Genomic DNA, 23,710 nt, shown 5'->3' on the forward strand with positions numbered 1-23,710 from the left:
AAGCAAAAGAAATGTATTTTCTCACAAAAGCAAATATTCTTTCTAAATGAAGTGACAACATCATGACCCAATAATCTGTTTATGAATGCTGTTGAGAGATTTATTTCTGAGATTTACGGCCATTTCTTTCTGAACTTAATTTAGTTCTTGGAGTTATAATTAAGTTTATTTATCATTAGGAATACTATTAATGCATTTTATTTTATTTTATTTTCTTGCCATAGCCTAAACACATTTCTTACATCTTCCTTTTTTAATCTTACCTTTTTTTTAACTTAAGTTTTAGATTATCAGGCAGCAACTCTGCTGCTTTCTCTGTGCCCACTTTTGTGGACTTCTCTCTCCTTCCATCTGTGTGACAATCTGGGAAATAGACGACTAAGCTGATAGAGAAAGTATCAAGGAAACAGCCAGATACAGCATGATGTGAGGACATCATCTAAATCCTTGCCACCAGGTATGGGTCAGCAATATCCCTGTTGCTCACCTGCTCCCTAAATCGGACCCTGATCCTGGCTGCCATTACTGACATGGCTATTTTCACATAACTGAGCACTACAGTGCAATTAAAATATTCAGGATGTTTAAATCAAATGTATAAGTTGAATTTAAACATTTCTAGACTTTAAAATACTTAACATATGGCAATGATATAAAATAGTTCATTTATCTTGAAGTTTCCTATAAAATAAATAATTATCCAAATCAGTGTTTAAAGACTGGATCTTCATCTCCTTTAATATGATTTGAAAATCATTCTGCTGCATGTTTCTAAAACATAAAATGGTGATTAAAAAATTAAATGGGCAAATTTCTTTTAAATTCATATTTTTAGTCACAGATATTTATTTTTATTATATTTGTTTATTTTATATTTATTTTTCCTAATGCATGCTGTATATACATTCTTTAGTTTCCGGCTGTACAAATCATTCTCCTTATCACTATAAACACACACATTTATATATTAAAATATGATAACTTATAATGGAGGTCACTTATATGCCAGTTCATATATAAGGTTATCTAAGCCAACAAATGCAGTTACAAATCTGTTCTAGAATGTTGCTTCTTTAGTAAGGTGGGATGTTTCTTATTCAAAGCCCTCTTTCAGGCCTATAGAAAATGCTTCAGTTGTTATTCATAGAATTCTCTACCCTGAATAAATGTTTTTATTTATTTTTCTCTCTTAGGAAACATTGCAAAATTTAAGCAAGTGTACTGACTGCATTTTGCTTCAATTTCTGTTCACTTAGACAAATAATTCTATAAAATTTATAGAATTATAAAATTCTATATAAAAATAATTCTATAAAAATTATAGAATTATAAAATTCTATATAAAATTCTCTATAAAAAGAGCAGATGTTTCATAAAAACATCTGCTCTTTCAAAATATGAAGACAGTGGCCAGGTGCGGTGGCTCACGCCTGTAATCCCAGCAAAAGTGCAAAAGTGGCCTCCCAAAAGGGAGGCAAAGGTGGGCAGATCACGAGGTCAAAAGATTGAGACCATTCTGCCCAATGTGGTGAAACTATGTTGTCTGTACTAAAAAAGCAAGAATTAGCTGGGCATGGTGGCATGTGCCTGTAGCCCCAGCTACTCAGGAGGCTGAGGCAGAAGAATCACTTGAACCCAGGAGGCAGAGGTTTCAGCGAGCCGAGATTGTGCCACTGCACTCCAGCCTGGCAACACAGTGAGACTCCGTCTCAAAATAAATAAATAAATAAATACAAATAAATCAATAAAATGAAGAAAATATTTTTCAATTGCTTAATTTTCCTATAAATGTAAGTATATAGAATAAGAATAATTGCTATGTTAGGGTGAGTATAGAAATCTAAGTTTTCTCTTATACTGTTACAGAAAAAAAATGTTAGTTTTCTTTATTTCAGAATGCTCCCCAATATTAGCGGTTGCTTGGCTTTGTTGCACTCTGAAGTTTTCTAATCATATTCAGATAGAACATTACAAAATATCGGGAATGAGATGTGTGGTTGTTCAAACAAGAATTTACACAGGCAGACGCAGGTGACAGCAGCAGCAGGAAGCCTACATTTATAAACACACACACACACATATATATATATGGAATTCCACAAAATTATAATCCAAATAGGAGTGTAGAGGCTCTCGTGCAAGAGATTTTGGACAGTAGGTCATGGTGCCAGTTTCAAAGGCACTGGGCTAATTAGTAGTAATTGCATTTCTGCAGTTCCTTGTTACCAGCAGAATCAAACTCAAAGTGCTTAGCTTCTCTGATATTTGGAAAAGTCTCATCCATGGCACTGTGTTAACCACTCCCAACCCTGTGGCCTGTATCCTAGCCACATGCCACAGTCTGATAGCTCACAAATGCTGTGGGTTCAGGCCTCTATGCTTTTGCCAGAGCCGCCATCATTCATGCAGGATTCTGTTCTCCTAAATTTACCTGAAAACACTACTCCTTCTTTGTGCTACCACCGTACCCTAGAACTGGTGAAGGATGCAATACCCAGTGACCTGTCTGTGCAGGGGTCTCCCTAACAGACTGTGAGACTTGAGAAGACAGTACTTATCTATTTCTCATTCCTTTATTTCTGGCCAAGCACTGGACACTTGCTATTTATCACACAGCAGGCACTTGGCAAGGATCAAACCTCACAGCACTTCCTCTGTAAGACATAGTGCTAATGTGGCCCCTGCACCAGAAAACAAGCTGCTGTCCCTTGGATAATTTTTCACAACTTTTGGTCAATGGTGTTCAAAATCTTTAAAAATACTGAATAACTCTTTACTCAATAAACAATTTTAAAAAGATAAAAAGAGAGAAAGATCAAGCTGCTAGAGTTCAAATGGGTCAGAGACCAGGAGTGCATCCAGTTGTGAGTCCCCCACCAACTCCCCCCAATAGAGGCTCAGCATGGCATCTTTCACGAAAGACGGCAATGGGCGAATAATGCACTACATGTGATGACCAGTCATTAACCAATAACCTCTGACCTTTGAGATGCAGGCAAGAGGGCTGGAGGGAATCTTTGAGAGAAATTATCCCCGTTCTTGACCTTACCACCCTTATTTCTTTACCTTGTTGCATTGAATTGGCTGTGATCTCCAGTACAATATGGTATTGAATGCTAGCAGCCCTGGCAGGAATCCTGGGCTTTTTCTTGACTTTAACAGAAAGGCTTCTAACCTTTCATCACTAAGTATGTTTGTGGTAAGATTTTAATAGGTATCCTTCATAAGGTGAAAGCTCCCATTCACTCTATGAATTATTCACTCACAATTCATATTATGATGAGTGTTAAACTTATCAAATGTTTATTCTACATCTATTGAAATGATTGTAACTTTCTTTCTCTCTTAATCTTATCAACATAAAATGCATTATTTACAAGATTCTCCACTTGGTCACTATAAATATCATATTGTGAATATAAATATGTAAATATAAGTGAAATGTAAATATGCATGTATACATGTGTAATTTATATTTAAAGCCTGATGAATTTACTCTGTACAAGATTGTACAGTCTGTACAATGCACAAAAGAAGCCATGTGAGAGTGTGGAAATTCAGCCAGAATCACCTCTTGTGCCCTGAGCCTTGACATAGGGCTCTCTGTGCCCAGAGGAAGGGCACCAAGTCTTTGCACAAGAGCATGCTGGCTACCTACCAAGACCTGAGCTTATGGTGTTGTGACCTCCAGCAGGGTAAACTTGTTCTACTTCATACAAAGGCACTTTACAGGATAGCAGTGCCTTTGGATGCCATTTATTTCTAATTCTCAGCCCCAGCGCCATTTACCCAGTAACTCAAGCACTGGACATATTACCTTGGGTGAACCTGCTAAAAAGGTCCTCCTCACTTTCAAATGAATTTCCATTTCCATCTGCTGATAGCTCTTTAACTTCCAGTGCCTTTCCCTACTCCTAAAGGTGGCCCTGGAAAAAGCCATGAAAGTTTAAGTAAAGAAGAGAAAGATAATACAACTTAAAATGTTGAAAGAACTCTTCCCTGCATGTCTCCTTACAAATGCGATGACCATTTGGGGACTTCTGGTGAAACTGTTTCATCTGTGCAACTGGCCTCAAACTTGAAACAGACAGTTCTCCCTTAATCTGAATTCTGTCAATGCATGTAACGCAACGCCTAAGAAACTATTCATGGAGCAGTTACTTTATGCCAGGCACTGAGAATGTCCTGAGGATGCAATGATGAACCAAAGAGACAGGGCACCCGCAGCTGGGGAGTTTGGAATCTCAAGCGATTCTCCGAGAGTATCCCTTGGTCCCTCATGCAGAAGCACAGGAAAGCCCCAGCATCACCAACTTCCTCTCACTTCGTGTTCACCAGTGACTTTACCCTAATATAGTTATGAGAACATGATTTATAATTTAAAGCTGTGCCAAGCAAATATCTGTGCTCCACTGAGATGTAAATGAAATGTCTGCAAAGTGCCAGGCTTGTAAAACCTCCTTTGGTAACAGGAGGCCTGTTGTAAGTAGTTATGTAGAAAGCCTATCATTTTTACCTTGAGTGCTTAGGCTGGGAGTTAATTCAGATTCCTCTTAAACCAAGAAGGCAGAAGCTGAGAGGTTCACAGTAAGCTCACAGTCATCCCTACTCAGAGGCCTCTGCTATGCAAACAGCAGTGCTAAAGCAACAAAGGGAAGTTACAAATTCTGCTGAGGGAAAATAAACCAAGTCTACTTAGAAAAATTTACAACATCCATTGATGACTTTTCTTTCCCCACAAAACATCAAGTAAAATTTAGAAGCCAGTTGTCAGAATTTTAAAAATTAACAATTTCTATCAGAATGAAATGACGTTTCCCTTGTCCAGATTTATCTCGTTATACTGTAGATGTACAGATATACATGGGGTATATCTGAGAAAAGCAGGGCTCTATAGAGCTGAATATGACAATCCAGACAAGGAGAGAGCAGTGCAGGCCCTGAGAAGGTTGTGTAAAACATGTGCACCTGAGGAGAAGCCTGTCAAATCCCTTCAGGAAGGCACACACATGGAAGCACCAGATTTGTGGTTTACAAAATTCAACATAAATCACAATGGGTCAGAATTATTTCTATTTCTAGTTTAAGACACAAGCTAAAAGACCCATTTGTTTTCGTGAGATTTGCAATTGAAAACATAACAACTGCACTGAAGACCCACAGGCCAACCCCTATTCTGTCATGTAAACCATGAGGGCTCCTCAGTGGACATAATACAGCACCCTCAGGACCGTAAGCAAGCCACTACCACAACTCTAGGAAAACAACAGAGCCTCAGTCAATTCCAATGCCAACTCCTCTTGTTGAAACAAACGTCTTGGCATCGTCATTTGTATGACAGTCCCGTTGAGCACTGACCTCCTGAAGTCTCAATAACCACCCAAGAAAACCCAAATGATGGCATGCGACTTCTTCAGAGAAGCCTGGCTCATCAACAAGGAGCTTAAAGTTATGAGCTTGACTCCTTCCATTCTTTGAACACCTGTGGCTTGCGTTCAACTATGACACTTTCTATCAAGCTTCTGTATTATTTGGTCTTGGGATCTTTCTGATTCCAGAGTGACAGCTCCTTAAGGTCAAGCTCAGCAAGTCAACCAGCTTCATATTCCACCCAGCTGCATCCTGAGTGGTGCCTCACACTCATGGTTGTTCAAGGCTTGTTGTGAGAGAACTAAGCTGGACTAGACGACTAGACTGCAGTTGACGTGCATGAGGTGCGGCATGGGAAGTAAGACTGTATTTGATGAACATGCAGGATGATGGCCTGCAAAGGGCTCAAGGCCATTATGTTTACAATTTTATTTACAGGAGGAAGCTCAAACATTGGAATTCGTACCATTTTAAAGTATGAGATTCAGATTTCTTTTCTAATGAGGCTCTCCATATTAGTTACATGCGCTCAATTCTTGCCTGTGGGGGCCTGATAAGGTTCTGGAAGGTCACTGCCAAGTATTATCTAATATCAAAACCAATTTTAATGACTGTACACTATTACTGCAGGCACACGGATTTTCAATGCTAACATTTTACCATTTGGAGCAGCCTTGCAAAGCTAATTAGAAAGAATTTGAAATAATTTAAGAATATGAACAGGAAATGAGATGTTCATAAGCATATATCATCGAAAGAAAAGCTAAATGTGAACTAAGAGTAGCTCCATTTTAGTGTGAAGAATCTCTTTGAATGAGAACACAAAATGTGTTGCATTGTAAGAGACAGTAAGAATGAACCCAAGAGTAGACAAGAACAATATAATGCACAAGAATAATCACTTCGTCTGAAAAGGTGGTGACACTCATTTCCCAAATTGCCATTACCTTTAAAAAAAAAATACATTAAATAACTAGGTTCATTTATTCACTATCCTACTCTGCAAGGTGTTGAGAAAACAATAGTGAATAAAATATTGTTCCTGATTGTAAAATCATAAAATGTCATTTTTTAAATAGTATTAAGCTTTAAAACAAATTAGTTCATCTAATAGTGTAATGGAAATTTTCTCTTTGAAATTGAACTAAATCCAAGTTTATATAACTTATTTTGAAGAAACATCAACCTTAAATTTGAGTTTTTTAAGATTAGGAGTACTTACCTAGGTAAATAAATTGTAATAAGGAAGGAAGTTGTAACTAAATTTGAAGCAATGATTGTGGAAAAGGAGAATATGACTATACACATTTATCTGAAACCGTAACATTATGTATGTATATACAATCAGATAGCTTGCCTCTTTTAGATAGTGAGATCAACATGTTTTCTTCTCTGTAAGAGAAAATAATTTAAAACATGATGTAACATTTTTTGAATTATTAATGGAGTTCTACTGTGTAAATGTTAACCCAAGAAAGTTGGTGCAGCTCTAATTATGCAACTGTGATAGCAAGCTAAAAGAACTGACTGGCCAGGCGCGGTGGCTCACGCCTGTAATCCCAGCACTTTGGGAGGCTGAGGCAGGTAGATCACAAGGTCAGGAGTTCAAGACCAGCCTGATCAATACAGTGAAACCCTGTCTCTACTAAAAATACAAAAGTTAGTTGGGCATGGTGGCGGGCGCCTGTTGTGCCAGCTACTCAGGAGGCTGAGGCAGGAGAATGGCGTGAACCCGTGAGGCAGAGGTTGCAGCGAGCTGAGGTCATGCCACTGCATTCCAGCCTGGGCAGCAGAGGGAGACTCTGTCTCAATAAATAAATAAATAAATAAATAAATAAAAGAAAACTAAACTGAATGACTGTGCACCCCCCAAGCCTGGTACTTAAGTCCTTCCAGGAATGATGACTACTCACTTTCCAGATCTGTCCCTTGCCGCATCCCTGTACACATCCATCAGTTGATAGTGCTTCCAGTGTTAGGAGTGAATCCCATGTCCTTGGGTCCACAACCTGCACACAGCGCCTTTCAGGGAAGCTCCTCCTCTTAACTTGGCCGAATCCTGCCCGCACCGGTTGGTGCCCTTGACCCTCCAGCAAGATCACTTCTCCCTCCTTATGTTCCACTCAGTGTTCTGTCATAATTGTTCTGATGGCATCTGTGACTTCTTTACCATTTAGCTATTTGAATTATATTTTTTTTCTAAGCTAGAAAGTAGGTTCCTAGGGAAAGTTTACTGTATCCATCTACATGGGTCCTCTTGCACCAATTCTTTACACACAGTAGGTAGTCAACATGTTTTCATTGACTAAACACATAGATGAAAGATGTGAAAATTCTGTAAAGTATAGTACCACAGACATGAATCAGTCATTTAAGTCACTGAGAATTTTCTTTTCTTCCACACATAAAATTATTTCAAAATGAAGAGTATCATGTGAGATCACACCAAGCATTAGAGAAATTAATGATCAAAGATGATGCATGTAATAGGCAGAGTTTCTTTCTTCTTCTTCAGTTTCAGATGTCAAGGCCTTATTACTGAAAGCTATTAGCAATTGCAAGAAGATAAGAGAAATAAACCAATTAAATGAGCTTCATAATGAAAACTGCCCAGCGAATGTCAGAGGCTCCTCTGAGTGTCTGGATTCCATCTGTTTGCCTCTGCCACTTTGTCTCTCTATCTTTCGAGTTTGAGAGTCTTACCCTTCCAGAGCCTCTGACTTTATGTGCAGAGCCCGAATAATTTTATAAGACAGATTTCACATTCCTTTCAGCCACTGTCATTTCTCCCACACGATGACATTAGAGGTCATTCAAGGGCTGCTTTCTAATAATCTCAGATAGGGCAATTTCATGGGATTAGGATAGATCGAAACAGATGTGGGCAACACTTTACGTCATGATAGAAACAAGATGCCAAATAATAGTGTGTGGGATGTTACTTTCTCACGCAGCATGGCTTATAAAATACTGCAGGAATGTGACATGGAATGGGAAGAGTGTTCTTTGCAACTCTTTCTTCCACAGTAGAACCTCATGAGATTCTGCAAGTCAAATAGATCTTGGAAAAAAAAATATGCCATGGAGGGAAATGAAGGGACAGGTGTTCAGGAATGACAGTTACTATGGCACACCATCAGACCACAGAGAAAACCAGCTATTTATTTACTTACACTGACATATTTTGAAGACTTCTAAATGTAACCTTGTATTCCTCTTCAGAAATATTAACAAACTAACACAAGAACAGAAAACCAAACACCGCATGTTCTCACTCATAAGTGAGAGTTGAACAGTGAGAGCACGTGGACATGGGGAAGGGAACATCACACACTGGGGCCTGTCGGTGGGGGTCGGGGGCTAGGAAAGGGATAGCATTAGGAGAAATACCTAATGTAGATGACAGGTTGATGGGTGCTGCAAACCACCATTGCACGTGTATACCTATGTAACAAACCTGCACATTCTGCACATGTACACCAGAACTTAAAGTATACTAAAAAAAGAAATACTAACAAAACATATATATATACAGTAGCAGCTGTTGTGACTTTCTTGCATTCACATAGAAGAGTTCTGAACTAGGCTCCAGTTCTTAAAAACTTTTAGGATTACTAAAGGGAGAGTGCTTGGGAAGAAAGAAACAATGGAATCTATAAAAAATAGTCAATGTTTTAAAGTAATTTTTCACACTCCAACATCTGTTGTTTCTTCTTTAATTACAAGTTGCCTCAAAAATTATTATGTGCGCAAGTTGTTTTAACAACCGAAATGACACATGCTCGATAATACCATTGGAGGCACTCGGATGAAATAATTTCAAAATGGAAACTGCAAATCTTAAGCAAAACACAAATTAAAACATATTGTTGATATAATTAAGCACTTCTGTCACTTCTACCAAAGGAAGCATGGTTTGCCATGAGGCAAACCAAACAAGTATAATGCAATCAACACATATTTTGAAAGTCTCTAGCTGCATTTGTATAAACATGTGAACTGTTCCTATAGCATGCCCCATTCTTGCTCATTGAACATTGGTATTAAGATTATATTGTATATTGTGAATAATGCTACAGTGAACGTGGGAATGCAGATGCTTTACAAGGTAGTGATTTAATTTCCTTTGGGTATATGCCCAGAAGAGGGTTTGTAGGGTCCTATGGTAACTTTATTTTTAATTTTCTGAGGAACCTCCACACTGTTTTCCATACTGGCCATACCAGCCTACATCCCCACCAAGAGAGGACAGTCTACATTCTCTACACCCTCAGCAGCACTTGTTATCTCTTATATTTTTATAGTACCTGTCCTAACACGTGTAAGGTGACATCTCATAGTGGTTTTGATTTGTATTTTCCTGATGACCAGTGATGTTGAGCACCTTTTCATGTACCTTTTGGCTATTTTTATGTCTTTGGAGAAGTTTCTTTTCAAGTCCCTTGACATTTCTTAATTGGGTTATGTATATTTTTGGTATCAAGTTGTATGAGTTTTTTTTATATACCTTGGACATTAATCCCTTATCTGATATATACTTTGCGTATATTTTTCCCAACATGTAGGTTGCCATTTCATTCGGGAACAACTTAAGTGTCTATCAGTAGGTGAATGGATAAAGAAGTTGTGGTATACACACACACACACACACACACACACACACACACACACAGTGGAATATTATACAGCCTCAAAAATGAGATCCTATGATTTGTCACAACATGGATAGATGTGGCACACATTATGCTAAAGAAAATAAACCAAACAAAGCAAGAGAAATAATGCATTATCTCACTTAGATGTGAAATATAAAAAACAAAAGGTCTCATATATGGAGAGAGAAAATAAAACAGTGGTTGGCAGGAGAGTGCAGGAGGAATGAGGAGATATAGGTCAAATAACACTAAGTGGCAAATATGTAGAATGAACACCTTGACAGATCTAATGTATAACATTAGGACTATAGTTAATGGTGGTGTATTGTGTTCAGAAATTTGCTAAATGAGTAGACTGTATGAGTAGCTGTTTTTTCATCACAGAGAGAAAAACGGGTAACTATGAGAGAAGGTGGATATATTAATTTGTTCCACTATAGTAATCATATGACTATATGTATCTTTTAACATCATGCTGTATATCTTAAATATACACAATAAAATTTACTTTAAAAAAAGAGGGGAAAAAGTATACTGTGAACAGTAGCATCAACACATCAGAACAACGTAAATAATAAACTGGTACCCACAGCATTTTGATTTAAGCCTCACAAGTAGTAATACTACCCCAGGTTTAAGTAGAGACCACACTTCCCTTATTTACCCTGCTATCCCTGAGTCCATCACAGGGTGGAAACTTACTCTTTATTAAATAAATGGTGGAATAAAATGGGTAAAAAACCCAAGATGCTCAGATTCTAGGTACAGAGTGTGAGCTCAGGTAAATCTCGCTGAATACTATGATGTATGCAGGGTTTTTGAACCTGAACAAACCAAATGAAGACCACGCTATAAGCAGCACAGTCAATTAAGGAGATGACAATATCTTCTGAGCAGACATATGTCTCTGCAGCTTTTTGTCGAATTCTCTACTCACTTCATTTTAGAAAGGTGTTGGAAATGAGTCTGCAGAGGCAATATGCTGGACTCTACAACATGGAACCTACAATGGGCGATGGCTCAGGTGATCTCCACCTTTTCTGTATGTTGGATGAGCAGAGCTAATATCAATTAGAACCACAGGTTTCAGATTGGGATCCTGGGGTGGGGAGAGTGTTACGCTCACTCAGTCATAGCCCAAGTGCCACAGAGCATGAAAATATCTCCTGGAACCACGGCCCAGCCTGTACAGCAAGGTGATGGGCTGAAATCGAATTCTGAAACGGAGAATGAGCTATACAAAGATGCAAATGAATACAAGAGCCCAGCCTTCATGCTACAAGTTGCACATCACAAAAAGGAATACTTGGCTGCTGGTAAGAGGGACAACATTAGTACATCACCTAAGTTGGCTGGATGGCCAAATCTCTTTTTAAAATATATGGGCTGAGTGTGCTGGCTCATGCCTATAATCCCAGCACTTTGGGAGGCTGAAGCAGATGGATCACTTGAGCTCGGGAGTTCAAGACCAGCCCAGCCAACATGGTGAAACCCCATCTCTACTAAAAACATAAAAATTAGCTGAGTGTTACTCAGCTACTCAGGAGGCTGAGGCAGAAGAATCACTTGAACACGGGAGGCAGAGGTTGCAGTGAACTGAGATCATGCCACTGTACTCCAGCCCGGGCAACAGAGTGAGACTCTGTCTCAATAAATAAATAAATAAATAAATAAATAAGAAAAATATGAACAAGCAACACTACTCCAGGAGACCATTGCCTTCTAATTTCAATAGCAAGTGCTTGGTAGAATCAGAAGTAGACAAGGTGAGCTATAGAAATTGACCAAAAACATGTGTCCATTTTGAAGGGAACATTTAGTTGACTGAAAGGCCCAATGAGTGTTCTTTATGGATGATCAATTGATTAGCCCCAATCTGTCAGCAGGACCACAATCAAAGACTGAAAACGCATTTGGAAAAGGATATTGTCTGATTGTTTTTAAATAAGCTTCTATTAAAACTTTAAATTTAGACAGTTATTCTTAATTACTCATTTGTAACAGTTAAAAATCTGACATTTAAAAAACCAGAGACATGGGTTCCATATGACTGAGCATTTGTTATGCCTTCAAAAGAATCTGTTCATTCTGCATGTACTATCTACTCATGTAGGCCGATAAAACATTTTTTAAATTGTGACCATTTAGTAGAAATTGTTACAATTGAAATATCATTATTGTGTCTCTCTATATAAGTTCTGGTTATTTTAATATCAAGTATTGAATAATCTTTATCATGGAATTTATTGGAAAGTTATAAAGGAAAAATTGTGTGTGTGTGTGTGTGTATGTAATTTAAGTCACTTTTACAGTAGAAAATCTCTTCATGAAAACTTCTTTCAATTAACTTTGCAATCACTGTATTTGAATTATTGCAGGCATAAAATTTTTTAAAACCATAGAAATGTACAACAGAGTCTTCCAACATTATAAATAAAACATTTTGGTGAAATATTCCAGATCTCCATACCAACTGCAATTTCCAGAGATTGCTGATGATTATTTATATATCCTAGAGGCAGACTCTTGATGGATTAATTCCTATAATCCATCATTTTTCTTTTCTCTCCATCTGTGCCATACGTCATTCTTAAACTTGATTGAGAAACTTTCAGTGCTAAATTTTAGAAAACTTACACTTTTGTGGCCATCTGCTGTACCACTCAATTTTGTGTACTGATATTAACTTTTTCAAAAAGCTTAAGCCTCCTTTAACAACATGTGGCATTTTCACTCTGACAATCTTTCATCGTTGCAAGGTCTTCGCTGAGATAGTTTATAAAAAAAAAAAGAAAACAAACTTTGCATTCCCATGTTTGTGAAGATATAATATCCAGTTTCAGCAAGGGAGATCAATTATTCCCTTTGCGGAAGAATATTGGGAAATACAAGTGAATGCATTTTACAACCACAGTGCAATGGAAGAGTTCTGACTGCAACCTTCTTCATGAAGGTCAAGGTCATCTCTTTAGCTTTCGTGGAAATGGGTTACATGAAAATCCTAGATCATCGCCCCCAGATACAGCAATTGTTAAGGAGGGTCATGTCTTTCTCCATGGCTACTGAACGGTATTTGAAGGGTAGCTTCCATAAAGGGGAGGGGAAAGACAAAGCAGTTTTTGACTCAAACTAGCTGAAGCCACCAGAGATTTGATTTCACACATCAGCCTGTGCCCAACAAGGGTAGATTTTGGGGAGATGAGCCCCTTGGTGTCCTTAACTCTGTCTCCCTGCTTTGCTCCTATCCTCCTCCTCCCTGACCTAGCTACTCTCAAGGCTGCCAGCTAGTGGGCAGCAGCTCCAGCTTCACTCCCAACATTCTATTCTGTGTGCAGAGAAAGAAAGGGCCTTCCCTTCCTGTATCTCTCTTATGGAGACGAGAGAACCTTTCCAGAAACATGACTTTTCTTTCATGTGTCCCAGGCAAGAATTGGTCCACACAACAGAGAAACCCTGTGCTAAATAAATATGCCTAGCAGAAAGTAGAGTGCCATCTGGCCTAATACTCAGCATCCATGGCTATGTGATGACTGGGAGGTTCTCACTAGTCCACGGGATCTGTAAGGCAGGAGAGCCCAGATTCTGTTTAACCCCAATTATTGGACTGTAGCCTCAGAAATCCTTTTCTCATTGGTCCGTTCTAGTGTGGTCAGGATTTGTTGTCACAAAGCCAGGTGTAGTATGTGCTTTTGGGGCCGCACAGCCCCTCAGCCTTCTGTGGTCCCAGCTGTGAGCAATGTGGTGGTCAGTTCTCTGCCAGACACATCCACCTGGGGCACACGCCTTCCTTCCTGTGGCTTTCCACGTTGGGAGTCTTCTCGGAAGCCCCAGGAGACTGCTGGGTTAGTGAAGGTGCAGCCTGGGTGCATCCTCATCCAGCTGTGAAGGTGGCATATTCCTGAGAGGCATCTGCAGGCTTCTCAGAAAATCAGTTCTGCTGCCCACAGCAGTGACCTTGGTGACTAACCCTAATAGGAGCTTTTCCCTCTTTCCTGCCTTACCCCCTCATGCTCCCCACCTGCTGCTGTCGACATATATAAAACCACCTACCCTAAGCCCTTGTCTTGTCACAAAATCTACTTTAAACAGGGGTCAAGCTATGATGCCAGACTTGTCCCTCTCAGCTCCTATTCCCACAATGAAGAATGTAGTCCAAAATAAAGGCTGGGATCCTATATGTCTCTGAGGCTTTGAAGAACACACTGAGTTTGTATGCACTCAGTTCAGGGCCAGGGTGGCAGCCAGGGTGCGCTGCCCTTTTTCAGAAGTGCTAGTCACATCTTCATAATGTTTAACACTCTCTTTGGAATTCTGCAGTGCACAACCTGCACAACTGTATGCAGTGTCTTTAGGGGAGAAAGTGAAAAAAAAAAGGAGAAAGATGGGCATCACTCCTCAGATGCATCTGGATATCTGGGGCTTCCCCAAGGTTCCTTGCATTCTTCTGGACCCTCAGTTGCATGCACATTCTGAAGCCACCAGGGGTTGTCTCAATACGTGATTAACTGTTTGCTAACTGTTAACAGTTGGAACCGTTCACTTTATCAAATCTCGTATGGGTCATATTTAGCTGGATACAACAAACCTCTATAAGCTCATTAGTGTTTAAGTTAATCTTATGAAAACTACAGTCCTTAACCTTTTCAATTACTTATGAAATATTAGATGAGGCCACACAGTGTAATGGGGAAACAAGCAGGCCACCATTACAAATGTCTGGCTTTGAGGCTGGCAACGCTTCCTACAGGCTGGGCCATCTCGCTTCTTTGCTCCGATTTCTACATCTGTAAGTTGGTTATGCTAATAACAATACTACATCATTGGATTGTTGGGAGGCATTCCTCACCAATTCCCTAAGAAGTACTTTAAATGATACCTGGCATGTACAATTATAATGACAGATGATGATGGTGATGAAGAATATTATTTTTATCTATAAAAATTCTGCATGTTTTCAGTGGAGTTAGAGTCAACTATTTTATGTATTTCTTAAACTTTATTTTAGAAAATTTCCTTTCTAGGATTATAACATGGTATTTTCATGAACAAAGGATAAACTGAGTTGTGTCTAATCCAGGTCCACTGGCTTTTTAACATAAGAACAGCTTCTAGCCACATCAATAAGTAGGCCATACAAATAGCCAACTATCTGTATAGGGTTTGTACCAGTATCCTATTCAATAGTAGTCTGTATGAATACCCTACTATTCACATAGGGTCGGCATCAGTGAGGTTTCAGGGGTATTGTTAAGGGCAGCAAATGAACTTTTGGAAATGGTTCTAGGCCCAAAGTAAAATAACAATCCTTTAACAAACACATATAATTTAATGTGAGCTGTAATGTTCAAGTATCCCCAGCTTAGTATATGGTGGGATGACATTGCCCAAACATAACCAAATAAACAAACAGGAGTGAATAAGGAGAACACTTGTCATGTATCTCTTCATAACAACCCGCCTGCCATCTAAGGCAGGACTATGAATCTCTAGGAAGCCACTGTTCAAAAATGAGGAAGCACCAACTATGAATACAAAGGAAACTAACAATTACAAACGAACAAGCAGCCAATTTTAAAACAGCTTGTTCAATTGTACAAAGGTCAGTCATCTCTCTCAGGCTACGTTTCCTGTATATTTTTGGACAAAAGGAAGTGCCAGCTGTCTCACTTGAGTAAAAGCACATACCCCTGCAAGCAGGTTGTTACGCTCTTGAAAATATTTTAGTACTATAAATTAAATGGGGAAGTAGAGATAATTTTTTACAGTCTAGGAAGACAGGAAATGAGTATTTCTAAAACCCACAGGAAAACATTGTCCATGGAGCATTAAGATGCTGCTCACCTGATACCAGTCAAATAGGAAACTTACAGATAAAATTGTCCCAGAAATCAAAATTCTATCAGAGTCTAGTAAGATATACTACAAAGATGCTCAGAAAATGTTTTACAAAATATATCCTGAAAAATATAGTTTTTATACCATTAAATTATTTATACTTATGAAAACACTAGCATTGTCAGAAGTTAAAATTAAAACATTTCTTGAAATGAAACTACAAAAATCATCTACAGTTTGCTTTAAATATCACCAGTTAAGAACAGTATAATAATTAAAATTTATACGAAAATATTTACAACAAGCATATGGTTTGTAGAAAAATCCTGAACATGGATTCAGAACCCTAATTCTGAATAAAAGCAGTAATAATAGGCAGATGAGGCTACATGCAGCTCATACTTTTTAAAAAGTGTGTAACATGTGAGCCTCAAATAGTTTTTGTCATATTAGTGAGGCTGTTTAAAGTTGGGCTTACACACACATTACTGGCCAGAGGCAAATACAGCTGAGACTGCTGAGAAACACGACTGGAGCTAAAACAAATACAAAATATGCCTGTTTGGGGCTTTTGAATGGTCTTGTTTCATGGGTATGAGATATTAGATCTTTCCCATTAATTTCACTGTTCTTGTTCCTGTACTTCCTGAGGGAGATACAGCATCCTGGATTGTCTCAGGACCTCTGAGTGGAAAGACCTGGACCCGGGGTCTTGCTGTCTCCAGCTGCAGGGTTTTTGGGCACCTAACTGGTTTTCTATAGGTCTTGACTTTCTCATTTGGAAAATCAGGAAAACACGTGACGACCTTCCCCAAAGCATTTTGCAGACCCCAATGTGCTACACAAAAATGTGGTATTTTGTAATGTCTGTCATTATTTTCATATGTCACAACCTCTTTAAACTTCCAATGGTCAGGTTTCATTTGCTCTGAAGATTATCCATTGTGCCATTATTTGACACAAACAAATGTTAGTGTGTTATAGCAACTCTGATTGACCCTCACAGAATCCCTTTGGACAGCATGTATTGATTATAATGTCTTTCTTCTTGACCTTTCCAGGCTTTCCGTGGTCTGGTTCCTTTGTATCTAGGAAATAAATATCTACCCTATGCTTCCTGTTGCTCCCTTCAATCATAGCTTTTGGTCAATTGTTTCATACTTTACATGATATTTCAGTAAGAAACACAGTGCTGGCAATACTAAGTCTGTTGTTCTTTGTAAATTATTTTTGCTGTATCTGATGCTGTCTTTAGCTCTGATACAGCAAAAAAGTAATTTAAATCTGCTAAACGTTTGAGGAAATTTTGAGTTGCATTAATTTAAGAACTAATTCTATGTATACAACATAATATCTTATATCTTTCTTCCTTTCATGTGTTGTAATTTTCAGCCAAAATGTAGAGTGAAGATTTGTGTTATGAGTTTATCTTCGATTAATTCCTATGCTCAGGATGATCTCCTAATAGTACTCTTATGGTTGGCTAAAATGATCACAATATGATAAAAATCAAGAATGTAAATCAAGAGAAGAGCTATAGAAAGACAAAAAGCTCCTCTTTCTTTTAAGCTACACTTCAACCTAAATAGGAGTAAAGAAAAGTAAGGCTTATCATTTATCACTTAACATTGGGCAAATAAATTATGCAAATGGAGTTGTGCCATTAAATTCTATTTGTGCCCAGAGGACCAGTTCTCAAATGCTGGTCCAGTCCCCCACTGGCAACTTGCTACTGGGCAAGTTCATTACTCTTTCTCAGGCTGATTTTTTCCATCTCTAAGCAGAGGTAATAATGAAAACTGCCTTGCAGGGATACAGAGAGAATAAACATAATAAATTGTAATTACTCTTAGTATAGTGCATGGCATGTAGTAGGCACTCAACAAAAGTTATTTTATGATGTAATACAGGATTTCAGGCTATCATTAAATATTAACTCCAGCATGTGTAGTTATAACTTAATTTCAATATTTAATTTGACATCACCTAGTAAGTCGGGATTTGCAAAGCTTCATCCAACAAGAATTGTTACAGTTACTATTGTCAAAACAGGGTAAAAAGGAAACACACATATGATGGTGATAATCATTTCTATTTTATAAATGTCTGTGTTAGACTTGGCACTGGGCTAGGATATATAGAAATATTAGGTACTATACGTAATCTTCTAAACAGCTTTGTCATTCAAGAGCTCATGGTTCATATTTCATTTGAAAACAACCATGTGGAGAAGTAGAACAGCAGGTCAAATCTCACAATGACTCAGAGGCAGAGCCCCTCTGACCCACCATCCTGCTCCTTCCACCTGCTCGGTAAAGTCACAGGCATGAGGGGCTGAGACACAGACCTGGAGAGCAGCAGCAAGGACCAGAGGACCCCAGACGCTGCTGTGGTAGTTTAGCCTACTTGGAAGTGGGGAGTAAACATCTGTTTTTTAAGTGTCTCATTCTGAGCTCATCGGAGCTATCAGCCACCAGGGAGGGACATTTGCTAGAAGTGGTCCCTCAATCAGTTGGACACACGTGCCCCAGGGTCCAAAGAAGGAATGCCAGAGTCAGGGTCCAGAGAAGGAATGCCAGGGTCACAGAATCATCAATTTCAGGGTCTGGCCCTGCATTTTGCAGAGCAAGACAGAAGCCCAGAGGGCAGTGAGTGTATCTCAAGTTCACAGAGTTAAGTGACAACACAAGATCCAGGTCCTTCCTCTGTGTCTGTCAATCAGCTCCCCAAACTAACCCAAGGCTCCGGAGTTTCCCAAGCTTTCGACATTGAGCAATTTACAAGTAGGGATTCGTGGAGAGAACTAATAGCTCTTGGCAAGGGTCCTTCACTGCCTCTTTGTTGAGATTCAGATAAAGGCTTGGTGACTTAGTCTAAGACAAGGACATAGAAATTTCACAAGTGAAGCTGGGAAAATCCTTTCATGAAATTTCAGCTTTAAAGTGTTGGCAGAAGCAAAGATTCTTGAGTCTTTTCTAACCGATGCATACCTGAACTTGAAATAATCAATTCTTTCTTTTTCTATAAGCTGTCATAATAATCAAGAAATTCAGGTTGTTATACTTTCCACAAACATGTTCTGTATTGTGTAAATGACATTTCACTAGCCAACTCCCATTTTTAGTAAGATGGAGTTCAGAGAGAAGCAGCTGAAGCCCGTGGAAAACAATTAAAGAAATGAGACTAGGAAGGAGCACTCCAGCGTGAGACCTGACAGACCTTACAGATGGCGCCCTCCTTGATACAGGAGCTCTGGGTAAGAAAAACCATCACCGCCTTCTACAAGGAATGACGCTGAGACTCAGAAATGTCACCTCTTCTTATCCAGTCACACACTGGCAAGCAGATGGTCACTTCATGACTCAAACATCAATACTTTTTTTATACTTAGAGCTACTATCTTGATATTAGAACTCAACAAAAGCCAAACCCTTTGTGGCCAAAGATTTATGAACTGCAGCTAGAATATGAAGACCAAAAATGTTGCTTTAGCTAGGTAACTACCATTTTTAAATCAACTTCTTAGGAATTCAACTGATAGTATAGATCTTGCAAACAATCCAAAGAAACCGAGCCCTCCCTTTCTACTGCTTGCACTCCTCAGTTGGTGTGAGCTGGCATTCCTACCTTAGGACAGACAGAAACCGAAAAGCATGGGAGAAGCCATGTCAGAAGAAAAATAAATAGACTTCTACCACTGAGAAGTAGATTGCTCCTCACTGCCGCAATAACACCTTCCTAGAAGTAGACTACCCAAAGGCTAAGTTTGGTGGTAAAAACAAAAAGAAAAACAAACCCTTAAAATTGCGAAAAAGTGACAAGAGTCTCTTTGGAGACATATGTATTTTTCTGGATTTGAAAGCAGCGGTTACACTTGTTTCATAAACTGTAATTCTGTAATAAAGCAATAAATACATTGATATTTTAGAAAGACCTTCAATGTTTACATTTATAATCAGATGTATGTCACACATACACACCTATTACAGTAACTACATAAAAATGCTACATTCTTGCTTAATATAATTTTTTTCATTCATTAAGCTATATTTGAAGGTAACTATAAAAGTCAATTAACAATGAGAAAATTAATGACGTGGACTGTTTTCTGAATTTTTCACACTGCAATATATTTAGAAACTAAGGCGTGAGATCAACCCAGATCATCCATTCCTGTGGTTTCCCAGCAAATGAGACAAACCTTGACATGGCAATGCAGACCTTGGTGGGCACACATCATGCCACCAGGAACAAAACATGACATTCTTCAGCAAAACAGAAAGTTACCCCATTTGAATGGTTTTCCTAGAACATGTGAGTGTTCATAAATTTGCCATTTTAAAATTATTTAAAATAAATAGTTTTAAATGTCAGCATCTGAAATATCAATAAACATATATCTTCATGAAGATTTTTCATGGTCTACAGTTAGTTCAGGCTGATCTGGAAAGAACTGTCTTTATAATAAGTACTAGATTACATAAGAGCTATAACAATATCTTTTCCAGTGTGAAGGGGAAGAAATCTAATTGTAATTTCCAATAACAGAAATCTCCTTGGGTCTGGTGTAATATCTGACAAAGCACCTCATAACCCTCTTCCTGTCTCTGAATTTCCCAAGGATATCTCGGCTATGTGGTTTCTGCATGTCACAAAAGCAGGCTTTACAGCAGCACATAAACATTGCTCAGCCTCACAAATCAAAGGATAAAGAGGCTGCAAAGGCCAACTGGAAAGATCAGTGAGGAAGGAATTTAGCTAGACCTTCTCGTGCTGAGCTTCTCCATCAAAACGTTTGCCACTGTGTCCACTCTGCGGAACCAGCACCAGGGGCAGGCGAGTGAGCGGAAATGCTCTTACTCTTACAGAAGAATCAGGAAGAGCAAAAGGAAGCCTTTGGAAAGAGCCTGCCCAAGTGGAATTTGATTTGACAGTGTAAAGTGTTAAAAGAAATATAAACTGCAAAGGCAGGATTTTTTATTCTCTCTGCATTGGCACCAACTTGCTCTAACAACGGCTCCATATAGTTTTTCAGTCCTCAGGGTGTGTCTGGTTCATCCCACAATGTGCTATACCTTGGTGTAGGCCTGGCATGGAATAATATTCCATGTCCCAAACCAAACAGAGTGGCCATATATAAGCAGGCTGAAGGCTTGTCACTCAGAAATCAGAACAGAAAAACTCCTGGGACCATTTATCCCATGTGTGAATATTTAATTCACGAAGCCTCCAAGCTACTCTGAATTTCCAGTATTTTCACCAGATATAAACTTGCATGATTTTGTAATCTAGTGCTTGACCATGTTGTGTTTACAGAGTACTTAGTGTTTGCAGAACATCTAGTGTCTGCCAAGAACCTAATGTTTGCAGAAGATCCAGTGTGTGACCTAATAGCTTCAAAGCATCTATTGTATGGGGAGCATCGAGCATCTGGACATGTCACATTTATAGAGCATTTAGTATCTGGAGAGCATACAGTGTGTGCAGAGCTTCTGACATGTACAGAGCACCTGGTGTGTGAGGCCACTTAGTGTTTGCCCTGTACCAAGTATGTGCAGAGCCCCTAGTGTGTGCAGAGCACCTGGTGTGTGAGACCACTTAGTGTTTGCCGTGTACCAAGTATGTGCAGAGTCCCTAGTGTTTGCAGAACCTCTAGTGTGTGCAGAGCATTTTGTGTGTAGTGAGTCTGAATTCCTGGTTCTGGATTGTGAGCTGGGTATGAGAAGGAAGCTACTCACCACATTGCAGCCTGCACAGTCAGGCCCATTCTCACAGGTCCTGCGGCGAGCTTGGATGCCACCCCCGCACTGGGCTGTGCACCGTTCCCAAGGACCCCAGCCTGTCCAGAACATGTGTGGGGGACACAGCAAATGTTCATTGCAGTACCTGTAATGAGGAAACCGAAAGGAAAAGGAAACTAATTAGTGCCACTTGAAACCACTGACGTGTCCATCTCCATCCCTGCAGCAGATGTTGAACCCATGGGCATGCTCTGCGTGGAGGAGCTTTTTGTATTTTGAGCAGTTGCACCATACAGAAGGCAGATGTGGTGCTGGCCATGCTGTGTGTGCACAGACAATGGGATGCGCGGCAGACAGTGAAGAAAATGCTAAACTCACAATGCAGGATGGATCTTCCTGTGCAGCCAATTAAAGGAAAAACAAACAAAACCCTTCAAACAGACACCCAAAAATAAGAGTATACAGAAAATATCTAGGTAGGGCATTTATCTTCTGAATATAAACATTGAAAGATAAAGCAGATTACAAATACAAAGTCAGCATAACTTTACTTGGAATCCCTTTCTCATTCTTGAGTCAAATCAGCCCATAGTTATATTAGGATAAGTTAAAGAAAAGTTAAAGCATGGGATTAGCATGAAGGCCCATGCTATATATTGCTTAGGCTATTCTACTTTTAAATTTATTTGTAGGCTCTCAGAATAATGCCAAACAATTTAAAAGATCACTCACTCATTATTCAAAAAGAATTGAATTATTATCCAGTTTTACAAACACTAGTTCAATTTTTCAGTGTTTGAATACACTTCTATACTTCTACATATTTCTACAAAGCCTCCTTTATCCTTATCATGAGTCATATTTCTCTTCAATTTTTAACACTCCAAGTGAAATGAAGTGAAGTGAGGAAAACAAACAAACAAAAAACGAAAAGGAAACAGCCTGGCATTCTACAGATTACAGATCATAGAAAGGAAGAGGTTACTCTGAACAGCAGCAAATGCAGTGAGACACACTCGGCAATTAATAGTCCATCTACGAAGCCCAAATTCCCAAATTTACCTTCTAGAGAATACTAGAATGCACAACTTTTTCTCAAGTCCTCCTCTCTTGCCAGGCCATCTGCCTTAAGAAACAAGAGGCAAAGGTTCCCATCTTCTGGCATAAGTCAGATACCTTTATTGTCATCAATATTAATAAAGACTTAATCCTGCAGGGCCTATGCAAGAGGAATTGCAGGGGGCTTCCTCATCACAGGCATTCACAGTTGAAGAGAAACACAGGGGCATGAACACGGCTCAGGATGTGCAAAACTATTTAATACACAGTGGCATTACTGTAATTATTTATGCAGAAGTAAATGCTTTTACAGAACTGAAAATAAGGGCAAATGGTAGCCAGCCACCAGGAAAATAAATTTGGAGAGTGTAGCTTCCCGACAGTAAATGCTGGTAAGATGGAACTGTTTTCCTGTCAAACCAGAAAAATTTCATGGGGAATGTGAGGGCTTCAGGAACAGGGACAGTGTGAAAAGCAGAAAGCCAGGTCAAGCTGAGGGGTGCCGACAGGATGGGGCACACTGAACCCCTGCCAGCGTTTTGAAAAATAATGGAAGGTAGAAATGGAATTCTACGCATGAAAGGTCATTGAGAAGAACAAAACAGAAAAAGGCAACAGGGAGTGGGATGATCTGTCTTTACCAAATACAGTGGAAAACTGGAACTTTATGAGAAATCAGGAAAGTTCCACAGAGCTCCAGAGACAAAATAACTCCATGAGAGTTAGATGGCTGACTCATCTCCAGGAGTTGGTGCTTCATCTTGACTATGCTCTGGAGTCCCTGAGATTCAAGGAGCTCCTCATATTTCAGTATGGGGTCTGCATCTCCCCAGACAGGGCAGTTTAGCAGCAGGAAGAGCCCATAGAACAAACAGCAACTAGGGGACACTGGATTGCAACAATTCAAATGAGAGATACTCCAACCTAGAAAAAAAACTACAGTGGTGTTGGAAAGAAGGGGAAGAAGTGATAGAGATGGAGCGTGGTATAGTTAAAGAACAATATGGCAACTGTGTGACTATAGAAAACAAAACAAAACAGTGGAGTCCA

General features: G+C 39.1%; 1 protein-coding gene across 1 annotated transcript in view; it reads right to left on the reverse strand.

Moving 5' to 3' along the window:
• The window catches only part of SEMA5A (sema domain, seven thrombospondin repeats (type 1 and type 1-like), transmembrane domain (TM) and short cytoplasmic domain, (semaphorin) 5A), a 539,042-nt gene that overhangs the window by 62,304 nt on the left and 453,028 nt on the right, over positions 1–23,710 (reverse strand). The window contains exon 16 of the mRNA XM_011940969.1: positions 21,599–21,746. Coding sequence (XP_011796359.1) covers positions 21,599–21,746 — 148 coding nt within the window. The remainder of the gene's footprint in view (positions 1–21,598; positions 21,747–23,710) is intronic.

Source organism: Colobus angolensis, unplaced genomic scaffold, assembly GCF_000951035.1.
Source record: "Colobus angolensis palliatus isolate OR3802 unplaced genomic scaffold, Cang.pa_1.0 Scaffold196, whole genome shotgun sequence".
NCBI lineage: Eukaryota > Metazoa > Chordata > Mammalia > Primates > Cercopithecidae > Colobus > Colobus angolensis.